Source organism: Dipodomys merriami, unplaced genomic scaffold, assembly GCF_024711535.1.
Source record: "Dipodomys merriami isolate MVZ:Mamm:240054 unplaced genomic scaffold, mDipMer1.0.p SCAF_26, whole genome shotgun sequence".
Lineage (NCBI taxonomy): Eukaryota > Metazoa > Chordata > Mammalia > Rodentia > Heteromyidae > Dipodomys > Dipodomys merriami.
Window position 1 is genome coordinate 11,603,870 of NW_027204048.1, and position 19,271 is coordinate 11,623,140.

General features: G+C 46.6%; 1 protein-coding gene across 1 annotated transcript in view; it reads right to left on the reverse strand.

The window, feature by feature from the left end:
• Positions 1 to 16,642, reverse strand: part of Dmrt1 (doublesex and mab-3 related transcription factor 1) — a 99,756-nt gene extending 83,114 nt beyond the window's left edge. Inside the window, exons 1-2 of the mRNA XM_070035453.1 lie at positions 16,225 to 16,642; positions 11,877 to 12,069 (exon numbers count right to left, since the gene is read on the reverse strand). Coding sequence (XP_069891554.1) covers positions 11,877 to 12,069; positions 16,225 to 16,557 — 526 coding nt within the window. The 5' untranslated portion in view covers positions 16,558 to 16,642. The remainder of the gene's footprint in view (positions 1 to 11,876; positions 12,070 to 16,224) is intronic.
• Between the last annotated feature and the right edge of the window lie 2,629 nt (positions 16,643 to 19,271).

Here is a 19,271-nt window from a genome sequence, read left to right on the forward strand (position 1 = left end):
CAGGATTTCTGTAAAGATGAAAGTATAAATAACAAGACAGCCACGAGACTTATCTGACACAAGGAAGACAGTGCAAAACAAAAGAACCATTCACACTGGAATTATTGCTAACACCCGTGGAGATGGCTGGGAATTAAACCAGTTACACACTGGTTTAAGGAGCAAAGGTGAAAGGCCAATGAAGACAGTATGATCCACAGTGGCACGTGAGCCCTCCAATGACAACCTGCGCTTCTTCCTGTCACTCTGGCTCTTGGCAACACCCAGATGTCGAGAATTTCTTTCCGTGGCTTAATTATCCTTATTAGGCCTTGATTCCCCTCCCCTCACCTCCCCCCACCCCTGCTTGTCCAATTTCCCCCTGCTCCTAGATGCAAGCTTTTGTTCTCCATCAAAGTCCTCTCTGCTGCTGTAAATAATCTCTCTCCCTCTTTTATATTACCTTTCAAATATTTATAGACTGTTATTCTCCTTCTCTCCTGGCCATACATCATTTTTTGTTGCCCTTCCTCTCGATTCCCTCTGGTTTATCTACATCTTTTGGAGAAAAACAAAACCCCAGGTGCTTGCTGATGAAGACTGCACCCTCAAAGCGAACAACCCCAAACCCAATATGGCTCCCTATTCAAAGCCACACAAAATTCTTTGATGTGTCGCTCACTCCTTTACTCCTATAACTCATCATTCCACCTTGCAGATAAACATGGAGGGAAAGTGATAAGGGAACTGAACTCTGCCCTCATCAGGGAGATGATGGGGTTCTACAAGGTAGCCGCTCCCAGGATGACTTGCTAGGGACAGTCTCAAATCCCCCTTGAACTGGCTAATGAGTAATTATGGGCACTATACAATGCTTCTACTCATTAATTCCTTACCGGCCTGACACATTCAGTGTCGGTGAATTAATTGAACACTAGTGTCCTTGGAACTCTACTGCTTTCTGGTTTGACTGATTTAAAAAAAAAAAAAATCTAACAGTTTATTTTTCAAATAAGGAGAGGTTTGAAAGTGTTAGCTTTTTTTTTTTTTTTAAGGGAAAACTCCTAAAATTAAACACTTTAATATACTGCCTTCTGGCTGGGCATGGTGGCTCATGCTTGTAATCCTAGCTACCGGGGAAAATAAAAGATTGCCAGTATCTCAGTTTATGGCCAGACTAGGCAAAAAAAGTTTCCAAGATCCCCTATCTCGACTATTAAGTCAGACTCAGTGGGGTACACCTGGCCATAGATCGCAGGATCAGAGTGCAAGATAGCACAGGCACCAACCTGGGCAGGAAAGTCTGTGACACTCTTAGCTCCAATTAACTACCAAAAAGTTACCAGTGGAGCTGTGGCTCAAGTAGTAAAGCACCAGCCTTGAGCAAATATACTCAGGGGACAGTGCCCAGGCCCTGAGTTCAAGCCCCAGGACCAGCACTAATGGGGGAAACAAAAAAGGAAAGAACTTTCCCATAGCTATCTTACACTTGATAGAAAAAAAGGGGGAGGGGCATGTCATCTCTCATGACACAGCTGAGGGCCACAGCCAAGCTAGGACATAAATGACAGAAACTACATACCCATTTCATAAATGAATAAAAACCACAAAGAAATTCAATTCCCTGAATCCAGAATGGGGTAAGGACTTAAACCAGGTCTCTGGACCTTGTATTTTAAGATTATTCCAATGGGATAGAGTTTCCCTCCCCCAGGATAGTTATCAGAATAACAGCCAAACTCTTCTAAGAGGTATCACGATCTTGAAGACCTTTGGTTAAGCTTCTATTACCATGTGCTCTTCTCATGGGCAAAACCAGGCACCACCACATAGTACTAGTAACAACACCTGTTCTACACTTGTGCAGACACTGAGCCATCTTTAGGAAAGCTCAAGGTACGTGAGGTAATGTCTTCATGACTCCATGGCTCTTTCTCTCTCTTTTTTTAACCAGTCCTGGGGCTTGAACTCTGGGCCTGGGCACTGTCCCTGAGTTCCTTTTGCTCAAAGCTAATGCTCTACCACTTGAGCCAGAGCACCACCTCCAGCTTTTTCTGTGATTAACTGGAGATAAGAGACTTATGGATTTTTCCTGCCCGGGCTGGCTTCAAACCACAATCCTCAGATCTCAGCCTCCTGAGTAGCTTGAATTATAGGTGTGAGCCATGGGCACCTGGCTTACTTTTTTGTTCTTATGAGAGAAGAGTCTTACTATATAGACCAGGCTGACCTCAAACACAGATTCATCCTCCTGCCTGAATCTCCTAAGTCAGATTACAGATGTATACCACCATACCCACTTTAGAATATGCCCATCTTTCAGAGGTCCCCATGCTGCTCATGATGCAAAGATACAACCCTTCAGACTCGCCAAGACTCAACACCAACGCAGTCCTGGCAATGCTGTGCAGCTGCTCTCCCTAGGGACTGCCACTGACCATGGCTACCAAAATGATGTCAGATCTTACCTCCACAGACCTCCCAGCCCACTCCTTCCTCCCATCTACCTCCCAACACCCCTCCAAGCAGCTTTCCCCTTAGCTAGGGCAATGGCAGACTCCACATCAATCTTGGTTCCCACTTGGTTTCTTGACCCCCCCTGGCCTTGCACACAGCAGCAGAGAAATCCTTGAGGAAAGTAAATCAGGCAGTGCTGTTCACTGCTTCAACACTCCAGTGATTTTCCATGGCATGCTAATAAAATTCCAACCCCTTCCCTGGCCTACACGCCCTGGCATGATGCAGCCCCCACCGATGCCACCCTACTCACCTGAAGACACTAGCCTACCTGCCTGCTGTCACCTTGCTGCCCCAGCAAGGTGAGTGCGCTTTCCCCACACCCTGCCCAGCCAGGTTGATTACCGCTCAAGACGAGCTAAATTCAGGTTATTCTGCTCAGAGGCCTTCCTTCCTGGATCACACTATTTAAAATGGCTACTGTGCCTTTATCTTTGTTTTCCCTCTTAACTCCACTTCTTTATTTACTGATGTGCATATTTATCAACTGTCTCAGTCTCCTAGAAATATACCGATCCAGGAGATAGATATCTATATACCATACCTAAAGTCTGGCCAAAAGTAGCTGCATGCCGGGTGCCGGTGGCTCACACCTATAATCCTAGCTACTCAGAAGGCTAAGATCTGAGGATGCTGGTTCGAAGCCAGGCAAGAAAGTGCATGGAACTCTTATCTCCAATTAACCACCTAAAAGCCAGACGTGGAGCTAAGGCTCAGTGGTGGAATACTAGCCTTGAGCAAAATAGCTCAGGGACAGCGTGGAGACCCTAAATTCAATCCCTGTGACAAAGAAAGAAAGAAAGAGAGAGAGAGAGAGAGAGAGAGAGAGAGAGAGAGAGAGAGAGAGAGAGAGGGAGGGAGGGAGGGAAGGAGGGAGGGAAGGAGGGAGGGAGGGAGGGAGGGAGGGAGGGAGGGAGGGAGGGAGGGAGAAAGGAAGGAGGGAGAAAGGAAGGAGGGAAGGGGACGGAGGGAGGGAAGAATGGAAGGTGGGTGGCACAATATTTGTTAAATAAATCAAACAGGAAAAATAGAACGGAGGAGCAGAAAGAAGGGAGGAGGAGCTCTTGCTCAAGAAAGCAAACTGGCCAGCAGAGATGAACTCAGTGCAGGTCAGCAAACATGTACTGGTGTTTGATAAATGCCATCTCAACACTAAATTAATGTATATAGTTTATGTAAGACCCCAAAACCTTGATGCAAGAGTTAAGGAAAAAATGTGAAAATATTAAAAATATTAAAAGTCACCTGGAATTTATATTGGATAGCTGAAGCAGTATGTGGGAGATCTTATTGGTAATAAACAGAAAATCTGCTATCACTATAACTCAAAACCAATGATTTCTTTATTATTATTATTATTGTGAAAATACCGTATAGAGGGGTTACAATTACATGGGCAAGATAATAAGTCCATTTCTTATCAAGCATTGTTGCCTCCTTCTTTGTTTCCCCTTCCCATCCCCCATCCCCCCCCCCCCCCCCCCCCCGCTCCGGCCAAAGTTGTAAAGTTCATTTTCGACATAACGACTTGTACATCTCATTGTTGCAATGGGTCCACCTGTATCCCTATTTAAACGATTTGTTTTTTCCCTTCCCCTCCACAAATTATACCAACATCAAATACAGTGAAAGCAGGGCAAGCCAGTTATTTACTATCTCTTTTAAGAGTATCTTAAATGGTTTGGAATTGTTTTTTGTTTTGTTTTGTTTTGTTTTTGGAAAGCATGTTTAGTGGTATCAGAAAATAAACCAGATTAGCAATTATGAAGTCTGACTTCAGAAATAATCAACTCGGTATGAAATGTAATTTGTTCGGCAACCATGACCAATATTTGTGTGAATTTTCACCAGTGAGTTTTTATTTATCAACTGAAAAGACAGAAAAGCAGATATGCACTGTGGGGTTTGTGAAAACTACAAATGGATATCTGAACAACAAAGAACCAGTAAGCTAGGCACTGGTGGCTCAGGCCTAGGGGATCTAAGGATCACAATTTGAAACCAGCCCAGTTGGGAAATTCCATGAGACTCTGACACCCAACAAAGCACCAAAAAAGCCTGAAGTGGAGATGTGGCTCAAGAGGTAGAGCATTATCCTTGAGAACAAAAGCTCAGGGACAGTGCCCAGCCTGAGTTCAAGCCCCAGGCAAACACACAAGCACACTCACACGTGCACACACACACACACACACACACACACACAATTAAGTTTGAAAGAGTGAGCAAATGCAGTCATTATGTTCAATGTACAATATATTTGTAACTTGAGGGTAGGTACTCATAATCTGACTTATGGAACTATAACATCTTTGCACAACTACTTAATAATAAAAATTTTAAGACTTGTTCGAATTTGCTGCAGCCCTCATACACTGATGGTGGAAAGTGGAGACACTTTGGAAAGTAGTATCAACCACAAGGTTACCATTATGAATCTGCCCATTTCCCTCCCTGATAAGAGTAAAACATATATTCATCCCAGACTTTTGCACAAACGTTCACAGCAGATTCAGCCACAATGGCTAAAAAGTTCAGGTAATTTCTATCACCTGATAAATAGAAAACAAAGCATACAGTCCAGCCACACAATGGAATATTAGTTGGTAATAAAGAAATGAATAATGAGCCAGGTGCCAGTCGCTCACGTCTGAAATCCTAGCTACTCCGTAAGCTGAGATCTGAGAATCATAGTTGGAAACCAGCCTGAGCACGAGAAGTTCATGAGATGCTTATCTCCAAATAACCACAAAATGTTGGAAGTAGAGCTGTGGTTCAAGTGGTAGAGTGCTAGTCTTGAGTAAAAATGCTCAGGGATGGCACCCAAATCTTGAGTTCAATTCCCCAGTACTTACACACACACACACACACACACACACACACACACACACACACACACACACACACACACACACACACACACACACACACACACGTAATAACCAAAATATACACACACAAGTAATAACCAAAATAATAAACCCATGTGACAACAGGCTAAAACAAGCCATACCCAATAGGTCCTTATCTCGAAATTAAATGTCTTGAATATGTGAAATGTCTAGAACAAATCTGTAGTGACAGCCATATTAGTGGATGCCTAAAACTAGGATAAGTAGCTAGGAGTGACAGCTAATGGGTAGTTTCCTTAAGGAAAGGCAGTAAAAGCCAATCACTGGTGGATCTTACCTATAATCCTAGCTATTCAGGAGGCTGAGGTCTGAGGATAGCAGTTTGAAACCAACCCAAGAAGCAAAGTCTTGGAAACTCTAATCTCCAATTAATCAGCAAGAAAGTTGGAAGTAGAACTGTGTCTAAAGTGGTAGAATGCCAGCCTTGAGCAAAAACTCTCAGGAACAGCACCCAGGCCTAGAGTTCAAGCCCCAGTACCAGCACAAGAAAAAATTTTAAAAAGGAAAGATTGAGACACTACAGCAACAGGTGATCAAAATGGCCACTACAACCTAACATTTTCTTTCATTTAACCTTAACTCCGATTATTGCTTCAAAAAACCTGGAAATTTCTTAAGACTCTCAAAAGTAAAACTCGGGCATGATTTTATTTGAAAAAACTTAAGAGCATTTCCTATTCTACTTGAAACTGAGAGGTTTTTTTGTTTGTTTGGGTTTTTTTTGTTTTTTGTTTTTTTTGCCAATCCCAGGTCTTGAACTCAGGGTCATACATTCACTTGGCTTTTTCACACAAAGCTGGCACTCTACCATTTGAGACACACCTTCGCTTCTGTTTTTTTTACTAATTAATTGAAGATAAAAGTCTCATGAATTCTTCTGCTCAGGCTGGCTTGAAACCAGGATCCTCAAATCTCAGCCTCCTAAATGGCTAGGATTACAGGTGTAAGCCACTAACACCAGGGTAAAAGCTGACTTAAATCACCTAAGAGTCATATCATGTAGGTAGCCGGAACCTTTCAAAAATAAATTCCCAATCCAACTTAATATAAAATGCTTTTTAACTGTTCATTTTATTATAACACTGTTTTCTTTCCAGTTTTGGGAAGCTGCAAATATAAAAGGTGAAATGTTATTTTAAATGTGAGTAACTCCAAAACAGGGCAAGGTAGGGCAGTAGCAATACTGTGTGATGATAGTGTAGCAGATACATGCTTTGCACACTTGTTCACACTCACAGGAAGCACACCACCAAGACTATGTGCTTGGTGTGTATACCAAGTCATGTATACACCATGACTCCACATGACAACTTAGGTTCATCAACGGTCATGACTGCATTCCTTTGGTGGGAAAATCCAGGCATGAACAGGGGTCCAGGAACACATGAGCCATCTCTGTACCTTCCCTTCCCTTTTGCTGTAAACCTAAAACTACCTTTAAAAAATAAAGTTCTCTTTTTTTGCAAGGTTTTGTGCTTGGTTCAGCTTGCTAGGAGGCTGGGGCTCTACCATTTGAGCCATACCTCCAGCCTGATTTATTTGCTGGTTACTTTGGAGATGGGAGTCTAGTAGACTTCTCTGCCTCAAGCTGGCTTCAAAACTCAGTCCCCCTAAAATCCTACCTCTTGAATAGGTAGGATTATAGACATGAGCCACCGGTGCCCAGCCTAAAGTCTACTTTTCTGCAAACACAAATTCAGTTTCTGTTAGTGGTAAACCCTTCCAATAGACTCTACTTCGTTCCCAACGGCACAGCTCCTGTTTATAACATACTTAAATAAGCAACGGAGACACCCAGGGACCTGTGTTCCCCACCACCCTAAGCCCGCCCCTTTCCCTGGATTGAAACAACTGAAGCAAAGATGTTTGAAGGAGGGATCCCTCCACCAGTAGCCCCAAACCTGAGGGGAAGGGGACTAAAACCTGGCCACTGGGTCTCAGGGGAGGCAGAAGCTGCAAGGGAAAGTCCTAGACGGAGGGAGGTGGCCTGATCTGGGGGAGGGAGGGTGTGCGTGTGGATGGAAGTCCAGGGTGCTGCAGAAGGGAGGGCCAGGGCATGATAACATTCAGGCTCTCACAAAGAACCCGCTTGCAGAACTGGCCGACAATGCAGCCCTTCATCCACTGCTTTTATGCAGAGGAGACACACTATAGGCACGCCACAGCAAATGTACTGGGAAGACTGGTATTCTATGGGGGCATATAAAAAGGGAGAAGGGCATGTCAAATATAAAATTAAAGTAAAAAGGGAGCCCAGATGTTGAATGCCTGCCATTTAAAAATAAACAGCTGTTAACTTCTGAAAAAAAAATAATAAAGCACACGTTAATGCTAAAACTAAACAGATGAAACCAGAACAGAGGTGCTAAAACTTTTCTCCCTCTCACACACACAATTAGCCTCACTCAGAAGACAAGCACCAGTGCAATGTCTTCCAGCCTCAGTGAGGGACTACCGGTCAGTCTTTTGGTCCATCTAACCAGTCTTTCACTAAGGGCTGCAGACAGCATCTTCAGCATCCATTAACTCACTTACCGGCCTTGGCTCTCCAATAAAGGGCACACAGCTTGGTAAATCCAATATCCTTTGAAGTCCCAGAATTCAGTCAATAATCTTGGCAGTAATTCTTACACATTTCTCACCCTTGGCACTTTACGGAGCCAAAAGGAGATAACTAAGAAATGTCAAGGACATACAAATCTACTCAATTTTGCCCAGCTACCCACATAGAAAATGCTAGAGACTCGAGGCAGCAGGTATCAGGAGGCAGGTTAGTAATTGCCACAGATGAAACAACTGGAAGGTCTGACTAGCTCATGACAACTCCTATGACGTATGCTTTTCACTAAATCCTTTCAAATCCAGCCCTTCTATAACTGTACAATGGAATTTTAGACCACTAAAATATGTCATGTTATACTAAATGAAAACAAAACAAAACACCCGATTGCAACAAGTGAGGGCATTAAACGCCTCAGGTGTTAACTATTATGTATGTACATAAGAAGAATAACCTGGTAGCTCACACCTGTAATCCTAGCTACTGAGAAGGCTGAGATTTGACCACCTTAGTTCGAAGCCAGCCTGGGCAGGACAGGCTATAAGATTCTTCTCTCCAACAAACTACTGAGAAATAGCTGGAAGTGGTGGTGTTGTGGCTCAAGTGGTAGACAACACTAGGCCTTGAGCAAAAGAAGCTAAGGGGCAGCTCCCAGGCCCTGAGTTCAAGCCCCAGGACTGGCAAAAAAAGAAAAAAAGGAAAAAAAGAAAAAGGAGAAGAGGAGGAGGAGGAGGAGGAAGAAGAAGAAGGGGGAGAACCAAGGTCTTTCCTAGGAATTACATTTTGCGTTCACTCTAAATGTTTACCATCTACCTAAGTTGACTGTTACTTTGAACGAAATAGCAATAGAAGCCATGTATGTCTAGGAAGGTGACCTCATTTCAGGGCTGTCAGTCTGTCTGGTTTTCTCTTTCTGGCTCTCTACCTCTCTCTTTTTTCCTTTCTCTCTCCTCTTCTGTGTTTTGCAGTTTTATTCTACTGCCGTCTCCATTTCCTGCTGGCTCACAACCTAATTTGGAAGTCATCCCTCCCAAGCCAGAGGTGTGGTGGAAGTCTGTAGTGGATTCACCATCTGTGTACCATCATGTGTGTTCCTGGCCCCCAGAGCTGGGGGAACATCGTTCTGTGGAAATGAGGTGGAGCCTCCCAGAGCCACACTTCAACACCTGTACCCAAGCAAAAGAGCACAACACACACGGACAATAACGGTCTCTTCCCTTCAGGGTATTGATTTTAGCTCAAAGGTATGGCTCTAAGGCAGTCCGCTCCAGAGTCACACAAGGGACCTGATTACATTCTTCTTGAGCTGAACCCTGTCTTTCACGAGACTCCTTCTGTACCCTTCTCAGTGACATTTTCTCATGTTCTGCCATTCCCTCTTTTGTCTTGTGAAGAGCCAAGTTTGGAAACTATATACTAGGTGTATACTGTGAGCAACCAAATGCGCCAAAAAAAGAGAAAGAAAAAAAAAGAAGAGTACCAGCTCAGCTTTTCATTTTTAACTTTATCGTGGTACAGAAGCCACTACAAATGTAAAGAACTTGCAGTCAAAACCTAATGTTGAATGAATGAATTCTGTTAGTCATAGGGCTTGAACTCGGGGCCTGGGCTCCATCCCTGAGCATTTTTGCTCAAAGCTAGTGCTCTACCACTTTGAGTCTCAGTGCCACTTCCTGTTTTCTGGTGGTTTATTGAAAGTAAGAGTTTCTAGACTTTCCTGCCTGTGCTGGCTTTGAACTGTGAGCCTCAGATCTCAGCCTCCTGAGTAGCTAGAATTATAGGCATGAGCCACTGGCTCCCAGCTTGTTTAATAAATTTTTGACATTTCCCCAGCAGAGAGCTAAGCTCTCAGATTAGGAGGGTAAACCACCAGCATTGCACGCTGTCCTGTGTGGCTTAGCTCTTATGGTCAGCACACAGGCTACATTCATTGCATTGCAACTTAGGACGTTTTCAATTTACCCTGGGCTGATCGGGATGTAGTTTCATCCTAAGAGAAAGAGCTCCAGTAACAACACACAGACAAATACACACATACACACACCTACACATACATACCTACCTGTTTTCTTCTGTACAATAACCAAGACTCATGAGATCTTTAAAATCTCCTCTCTTCTTCTTCCTTTTTCTTTCTTTCTTTCTTTTTTTTTTTTTTAACTGATCCTGGGCTTAAACTCTGGATCTGGGTGGTGTCCCTTAGCTTTTCCACTCAAGGCTGGCACTCTACCACTTGAGCCACTAGGCCACTTCTGATTTTTTTGGCAGTTAATTGGAAATAAAGAGTCTCACGGACTTTCATGCCTAAGCTGGCTTCAAGACCCTCAGATCTCAGCCTCTTGGGTAGCTAGGATTACAAGCATTGAGACACCAGTAGCCAGCAACTATGGTTTTATTTCTAAGGAACATCTTACTTATTTCAAATAAAAACGCAGAACATGGGCTGGGAGAGCGCTTGCCTTGCATGCTTGAGGCCCTGGGTTCAATTCCTCAGCACCACATAAGCAAAAAAGAAAAAAGCCGGAAGTGGCACTGTGACCCAAGTGCTAGCCTTGAGCTGAAGAGCTGAGGGACAGCGCCCAGGCCCAGAGTTCAGGCCCCACAACTAGACCCCCCCCAAAAAAAATGCAGAACATACACACACATTTATATAGGCTTCAGTACTATCTTCAGTGTCAGGTATTCACTAGGCTTTTTAAAACGTATCTAAGAGGGAGGGCACTACTGCATTTAACTGCCACGACCCTCAGATCTTTCTCTGGTAGAGTGTGTTATAGAATGTGTATAGAAATGTGTCATTCAGCATGACATCCCTCAGCTGTACGTGGCCACCAAGCACTTCAACTGTGACTAACTCATTGGAGGACTGAGCTCCAGGTCTTTTTTGCAAGATGGAAGCAGATGGATGAATCACAGGCTTTCTAGTTCCACTTGGCCAATCACTTTTCATCACTGCTAAAACTTAGCACCGCCTACCTTACAGAGTGACTTGGGAAGGAAGGGAGGTGAATCAGTGTACACATGAGCCCCTCTGACAGCAATGAGCTCCAGAAAGAACACAAGTCAGCCCAGTACCCCTTCCCATTCCTCCCCAAACTCATTCCACCTTTGACTCCTAGGATTTGACCTGCCCAAACACCCTTCCCAAACAGAAACCTTGTTGGAAAAATAGATGTCCAATTCTAGGAAGCCTCTACCCAAGAGGACCTCAAAAATGGAGTGGAAGACAGAGATGAAATGTGAATGCTTCTGATGCTCTGCAATTCCACTTAACTGTCTCTATTAGAAGCCATGGCTTTCTCCAAAGAAGACATCCAAAAGCGAATCTCCAGAAGTATAATGCTTAAAGAAACTCCTTGAAGCTGGGCACTAGTGACATATACCTGTAATCCCACCTACTCAGAAAACTGTGATCTGAGGATCCTGGTTCAAAGCCAGCCTGACTAGAAAAGTCCATGAAACTCTTTATCTCCAATGATCCAGCAAAAAGCCAGAAGCTGAGTTGTGGCTCAAGTGGCAGAGCACCAGCCTTGAGTGAAAAACCTAAAGGTGAGTGCCCTGGCCCTGACTTGAAGGCCCAATATACCCGAGATGGGGAGAAGGAAGGGAGGGAGACAGGAAGGAAGGAAGGAAGGAAGGAAGGAAGGAAGGAAGGAAGGAAGGAAGGAAGGAAGGAAGGAAGGAAGGAAGGTGATGAGGGAGAAGAGAGGAGGGGAGGGGCAGGGAGGGGAGGGAAGGAGAGGAAGAGGGAGAGGGAGAGAGAAGGAGAGAGAGACAGACAGGAGGAGGGAGGAGGGGAAAAGAAGGAAGGGAAAGGTCCTTGAAGCTCAGGCAGCTTTTATGGCTACAGCCCTTCTTCCTCCCTCATGCTACCCGCCCTCCCCTTCTCTCCCCCCCTCCCTGCCCCTTACCTGAAGCGGCGGCGCTGGCCGGGGCGCTGGCTGGCGCAGGCTGGGAGGAGCTGCTGCTGCTGCTCTCACCCATGAGACACTGGTTGCCCCCGTTGTTCTCTCTCTTGACCAGCAGCTCAGCCGCGCTGGGCAGTGGAATGGGGTGGCTGATGCCCAGTTCTTCCTCCTGTGCCTGCTGCCTTCTCAGGGCCACCTGGGAGCACAGGACAAGGAGTCACCCCCAGCACTACGTGGACCTCACCTGAGCGACTCTGCTAGCACACAGGCACCACGCTTCCTAGTTCTGCAGATGAATGACGGCTGAGCATCCTCACTTGTCTCATTTCTGTGGCCCATTTTGGCCAGGTGATTACGCTATGCAGCCAGAGCAAGAAAATGGTTTAGAACCAGAAGTACCTGTTAAACAAACAAGCCTATCAGTACACCAGAAAGGAAGGGGGACCATCGTGGATCTGTGAAAACTGTGCATCAGCCAAGGGAGAGCTTAAAATCCCAATAGTAAAATTAAGTGTAGTAGTGCACACCTGTAAACCCAGCATTTGGAGCCCGAGGCAGGAGGATCTGGAATTTGAGACCAGCCTGACTACACAGTACTATCAAGGCCAGGATCTGTTACACAGTGAGCCCTATCTCAAAGACAGACAGACAGACAGACAGACACACATACACACACACACACACACACACACACACACACACACACACACACACACACGAAAAGAGGGGAAAGAAGGGAGGAGGATAGAATTGGGACAGAATTGGATCACTCATTCAATCATTCCACACAGAAATACAAGGGCACTGTACTAAGAAGCTGGGCCATCAAAATTAGACTAGAGTCCAAGGTTTTTATGCCTCAAAAGAAGAAAAATGGAGGCAAGCAGGCATGCAACTACAAGACAATAATGGAGAGGCATTATGAAACCCTATAGAAGAAGTTCAGACAGAAATATCACAGAGGCTAGGCTGGGAAGGTGGCTTAGTGGTAGAGTGCTTTCATAGCATGCCTGAAGCCCTGGGTTTGATTCCTTAGTACCACATAAACAGAAAAAGCCAAAAGTGGTGCTGTGGCTCAAGTGGTAGAGTGCTAGCCTTGAGCAAAAGATGCTCAGGGACAGTGCCCAGACCCTGAGTTCAAGTCTCAGGACTGGGAAGGAAGGAAGGAAGGAAGGCAGGAAGGCAGAAGAGAAAGAGAGAAAGAGGGAGGAGGGAGGGAAGGGAAGGAAGGAAAGAAAAGAGACAGGGGGAGAGAGAGGGAGGGAGGGAGGAAGGGATGAAAGGAAGATCAAGAGAGGAGAAGGAGATCAAAAAAAGAAAGGAAGAAGAAAAGAGAGAAAAGAAAGGAAAAGAGAACTATCATTAATATGTAAGAATCAGCCAAGGCAAGATTTAAACAGAACATTGAAGAGTATGTATTGAGGAGGACTTTGACAGGTAGGAGAAAGGGAAAGATCTGCAGGAAAGACAGGGCTGCTTGGGAAACCCTCAAGAGCCCAGGATTCCAGAGCTGGAAGGATGGAGGTGTGGAGAAGCAGATGGCTAGAGGTTAGAGGAGAGGTTATAGAGAAGACCAGGCGACTGGGGCAAGGAAAAAGGGAGAGGAGACGGCTGTGATCTTTTGGTCAGGAATAGAAAGCCACTACTGGGGGAAAAACTTGACATACTTATTAGAAAGTCTTCACTTTATCCTCTTTAAAATAACATTGTTAAAAGTTGAAGGGGGAAAAAGGCTTAAAGAAAATACTAGATGTAGCAAAAGGAGTTTCTACTGAAATTGACCATCAGTGCTCAAGAGAAAAGTGAAAATGTCTGCAGTACCTCAGAGACTCAGAGACAAGCTGAGACTTAGGTAAATTAGAAATGGGACTGTATAATGTTTTAGAAAAACTGTAGTCGAGAGCTAGCTAGTTAGGTTGAAGATAATTTTTACTTTCATAAGCAAAGGGGTCTTCAACTAAAAAATCAAGTAATAAACTCAAGCAATTATTCAAGACTATGGAAGTGAAGCTGTGGCTCAAGTGGTAGAGCATCATCAGTCTTGAAAGAAAAAACAAAGTAAGGGACAGCACCTAGACCCTGAGTTCAAGCCCCCAAACTGACATACTGGCGCGCGCGCGCGCACACACACACACACACACACACACGCACACACAACTTAAAAAATACTTAATTCTTCATTTTTTTCTGTGTTTAACCAAGAGGCTTTAAAACAAAGTATTAATGACTTTGACCAGAAGTTCAAACACTAAAGTATACCCCGACTCACACAAACTTCATATACACACAAAACGCACAAGTTCTGCCATAAATTCAAAACATTGATTATTCAAAGGTTAGAAAAGTTTATTTAAACAAAAAGAGGGCAGTTGGTTAAAAATCAATTGTTTTATGTGCAAGATCAATTTCAGGCTACTTTAGGGTGATTAAAAAGTAGTTGTGTGGATTTTTATGGGTTTTGTGTCTGTGTGTGACTTAGCCCAGCTATGTTATTTTAAATGTGGACTTTTTAAGGGTTCATCTAACACAAGTACAAAACTTAGGGTTTGTGGGAAATCCTCCAGTGTCACAAGTAAAAAACAACCTTGAGTTGTTCTCATTTCAGCAGTCTCTTCAAAGTTTGTCCCCTTAGTAAATCAAGATTATTTAAAATTAATGTTAACTCTAGACCAAACATTTTATTACAATTTGTGGAAAATTCCATCCTGTTAATACGGTTCACATTACACACAAACGCCAACTCCTGTGTTCATAGTATTTCTTATCTACCAGTTTAAGTCAGAAGTTCCTCCTGTTTGTTTTAAGTACTCTAAATGTGTCAAGTTCTAATGTGACATCAGTGTATTTTTTTTCTTACTATTATCCAGGCTGAAACCTATGAAGGAACTGGAGAAACTGATTTTTTTGACTGCCCTTCCAATATGCGTATGTGATTTAAAAGCACCTTTTTAAAAACCGATGCATGTGCAAAGAATAGAATCTCTAAGCCTCTGTGCAGCTCTATCCACCCGCTAAAGTCACCCCCAAAAGAAGATATTCACACAGTCCTGATCCCAAGTTGAACATGGCTAACAAACTATTCCTTCAGTTATCTTTTCTTGTTATAGATCCCGTCTCAAAAAGAGAAAGCTGCTTTTAGCAGGAAAGAACGCACATCACAGCCTTCTTTATTTAAAAAAAAAATCATTTTTTAGAATAACCAGGGCATGAACTATCCCCATGAAGAGGCCAAATTACTAGCCAGCTGGTTCAAGCGATGAAAAACAAAAGCGGACCCAAACTTCAAACCTGCCCACGTCCCCAGCGCGTGCAAACCTTTCTTTATTGCAGTGACTGCAGGCTTTATCTTTAAGATATACATTTATTGCAAACATGCTGTACGGAGGGGTTACAGGCACACGGAGCAGGGAAATGAGTGCATTTCGTAGCGGGCTGCAGACTTTTAAACGCCAATAAGTCCAAGGCGCTCAAAATGGCCGGGACGCCAAATGCGCCCCAGGCCGCGCCCCGCTGCGCCCGCGCGCTTCACCCGCGCCCACCGCGGCCTGTCCCAACCGCCCGCCACCGGGCTCAGCGCAGCAGACCTCCCTCCCTCCACCCAGGCCCGGCAGCCCACGGATCCCCAAGAGTCCGCCTTATCTAATAAATGCAGCTCAGCAGAAGGAGGGGGGCATCAGGCACCCCGAAAGTCTCGGATTTATAAACGGGATTGGGAATCCAGGGCCCCCACTCCGTGCCACCCGCTCCAGCAGAGCCGACCGCCCCCTCTCAGAGGCAAAGGGGCAGGGGTAGGATGTGGGGGGGACTTCCGTAGGCGCGGACCCCGCAACTCTTCCCACTTCTGACCCAGGGTCAGAAATCGTGGGAACTCCTGGAAGGGGAGAACCCCGCAATGCTCTGCTTGGCCAACGGGGAGCGCGAGCGAGACGCGGGGACAGGGGGTCAGCCCAGCGACCCCCGCGATTCTGCTCGTGGAACTCCCCATCCTAAGAACGACCCCACCCCGCAGCTTTGCGGGAAGGTGGGGTTGGAGCGCGCGGGGGACCCGGAGCCGCGCGCCCTCGGCCAATCTTTCCCGGACAGACTGCTCCTTCGTAGTGCGTGCGAACCCCGAAACGCTCCTAGAAATGGAGACCCGGGATCCCGACTGGGGGAAACCCCGCATCGTTTACCCCGAGGACGGACGGGCGGGCGGGCGGGAACCGGGACCCGTCCGCACCCACGTGGCTGGGAAAAGCCTTGGCCCGAGCGCGCGCGCCCGGCGACGGCAGGCCGACCCCGCCGCGTCCCTCCCCGGCCCGGGCCCCAGGGATCCCCGACGCCCGGGCGCCCCCCGACCCCCGCCACTCACCTGCGCGGCCATCACGCGCTGCCTCTCGGCGATCAGGTTGCATTTCTTGCACTGGCAATCCCGCCACATGCAGAAGCGCTTGTGGCCCTTGAGCGGCGACGCGTAGCCGTGATTCCGGCAGCGCGCGCACTTGGGCAGCCGCGGCGATTTCTTGCTCCCGGAGCCCACGCCCGACGCCCCGGAGCCCGAGCCGCCGCCGCCGCCCCCGGCCGCGGCGAGCAGCGCCCCGGAGCCTTTGCTGTAGCCGCCCGCTTTGCCCTGCGGCGGGGCCCCGGGGGCGTGCGGCGTCTCCGACGGGGCCGACGGTTTGCTGAACGTATCCTCGTTGGGCATGGTGCGCCCCTTCTTTACAAAACAAACAAAAACAAGAGCGCCAAGCCTCTTTTCGGGGGTGCCGGTCGCGCTTGGAACAGGGGGGGGAAACACCACCCAACTGACCGAGAAGGAGGACGCGAAGGAGGAGGAGGTGCCGGGAGGCGTGCGCGCCGCCGCCGGAGGTGCGGCCGGAGTGGCGAGGTCGGGGACACGCAGCGTCGGGGTGGGGGTGGGGTGGGGGGGTTGTGTCCTTTTTTTTTTTTTTTTTTTTTTTTTTGGCGCGCGCGGCCACAGAACTTTTGGATACTTTTCCCGAACGTTCCCCGGGGATTGCAGAGGCGGGAGACTGCGCGGCCACGCCCCCCCCGTCCTCTCCCCACCCCCCACCCCAACTCCAGTTGGGCTCTGTCTCGCTCTCGGGGGGGGGTCCTGTTGCTACTTTTACACCACAGCTGCTGGCAGACATCCCCGCGGGGGGCCGGGGGGCGCTGGCTGATGGTGGGTGGCTGCAAATGCGCGCGCGCAAGGTGCAAGAGCCGGAGACCCCCACCCCCACCCCCACCCATCCTCACCCCCTCCCCCCAACACACACACACCCTGCTAGAACTCCGTGTACCCTGGAATGCTGGCCTCCCCAGGGCGCGGGAGTCTGGCACGCACGCCCGCTGTGGCGGGGCGATGGGGGCGCAGACCACCCAATGGGGGCGTCTAGCTCCCTTCCCCCTCCACACCCGCCCATCTCCACGTTCCCTAGACGTTGGCCAGCAGGCAACTGGGAAAGTGGTTTTCTTTTCTCGTGTGGAATTTAAGTGGAAAATAAGCCCTCCCTCCCACCCCTAAAATAAAAGTCAAAGGATTAGGGGTTTAGTGCCTCCTATTTATCCTCCTCCGTGCACCTGTGTTCGTCTGCTGGCAATATTTTCTACCTCCTAAACTCCAAGTGATTTTTTTCCAGCCCCGCAAACACATAGTTACTTCTCTGTGCAGGTGCACACCGCGCCTTTGCCTCTTAGAGTCCGCAGGCATGTGCAACTCCGGGGTTTAACGAACTGACTTTGGAGCATGGGGTAGTGAGGGCGCACATGTAATTCCAGCCCAGGGAAGCAGAGGCAGGAGGGTCTCTGGTAAAGAAACCCGGTAAACAAAACAGCACACCCTGAATTTCGGCGAGGGATTACAGAGATAGAGACATTTATTAAAATCCATTCTGTTTTTCTGTGCACAAATGAATGAAGCTGCAACTTCTACCCCAGATAGTCATAGTATATACGCTTGGGGGGGGAGGGTCCCACAGGGGCCCACCCTGACCCCCCCCCCAACACACACACAAGCCAGGTCTGTCTCCTCTCCCTAAGAGTGCACAGCAGATCCATCCCCAAGCCTACAGACTCATCTGCACAGCCACAAGCCTCCTCACACCCAGCCTTTACCTCAAGCCTGAATCCCTGCCCCAAGTTTGTTCAGGATTTGAGCCCCAGGCTTCTGCATTGTTTTCTACTTGGAAAACAAAAAAATTGAAGACCTCAAGCAAGTCTTAGAGCACTTGGAATGCTGTTCCAAGGCTTTGCTTAGCCTTTTTTTTTTTTTTTTTTTTTAATGTTGTTACTAGGGCTTCAACTCAGAGCTTGGGTCCTGTCCCTTAGCTTTTTTGCTCAAGGCTGGCATTCTTTCCACTTGTACCACAGTTCTACTTATGGCTTTTCAGTGTTTAATAATTGGAGATAAGCGTCTCATGGACTTTTCTGCCAATGCTGACTTTAAACTGGGATCTTCAGATCTTAGCCTTGTGAGTAGCTAAGATACAGGCTTGAGACACAAACCTTAGACTCTTCTATCTACGAGCTTAGTTAGTCTCCTTATTCACCTCCACAAGCCTCTGTTCATTGTTATTTCTCTTAACCTTGTAATGACAATTGTCCTACTAGGGCTTTTTTTCTTACCCCCTCATCCTCCCACCCCTGCTTTTCATCAACCTGGATATTTGCCTTCTACATTCTGGACTACAGCTTTAGGAGTTCTCCAAAAGTAGCTTGGGAGAGCTGTACACTGGCAGGCTCTTTCATTGGTTTGCCTCATTCAGCACAAATCTGCCTTTCCCCTTTTGTTCTTGAGGTCCCTCCCATAGACGCCTTTCTTTCAGCGTGGATTTTCTCCATTAGTGTTTATCGTCTCCAAAATATTTCCCTAAAAAGCTACTGCTTAACATAATACCTCACACCCTACCCATGAAGCCAGTGAAGCATTATTCCTGAACATCAGAATGCAACTAGCCATACATCTTAAAACCTCTTCAGGGGTAACCCCTATTTTCTGCTGACATATCCTATCTCTTAAATCCTCTCATTAATATATATATATATATATATATTGCTAGATACCAGTGGCTCATGTGTGTAATCCTACCTACTCAAGAGGCTGAGATCTGAGGATCACAGTTCAAAAACAGCCCAGGCAGGAAAGTCCATGAGACTCATCTCCAATAAACTACTCAGAAAAAGCCAGAAGTGGTACTATGGCTCAAATGGTAGAGTGCTACCCTTGAGCACAAAGAGGCTCAGGGGCAGCACCTAGGCCCTGAGTTTAAGTCCCAGGACAGGCATGCATATACACATATATATCACATACACATATATATATACATACATACATACATATCAGTTGATATTGGCCTTTTTAACCAGCTTAAACTGAGGACCTTATGCTTTCACTTAGTCTATAGTCATGCTGTTGAT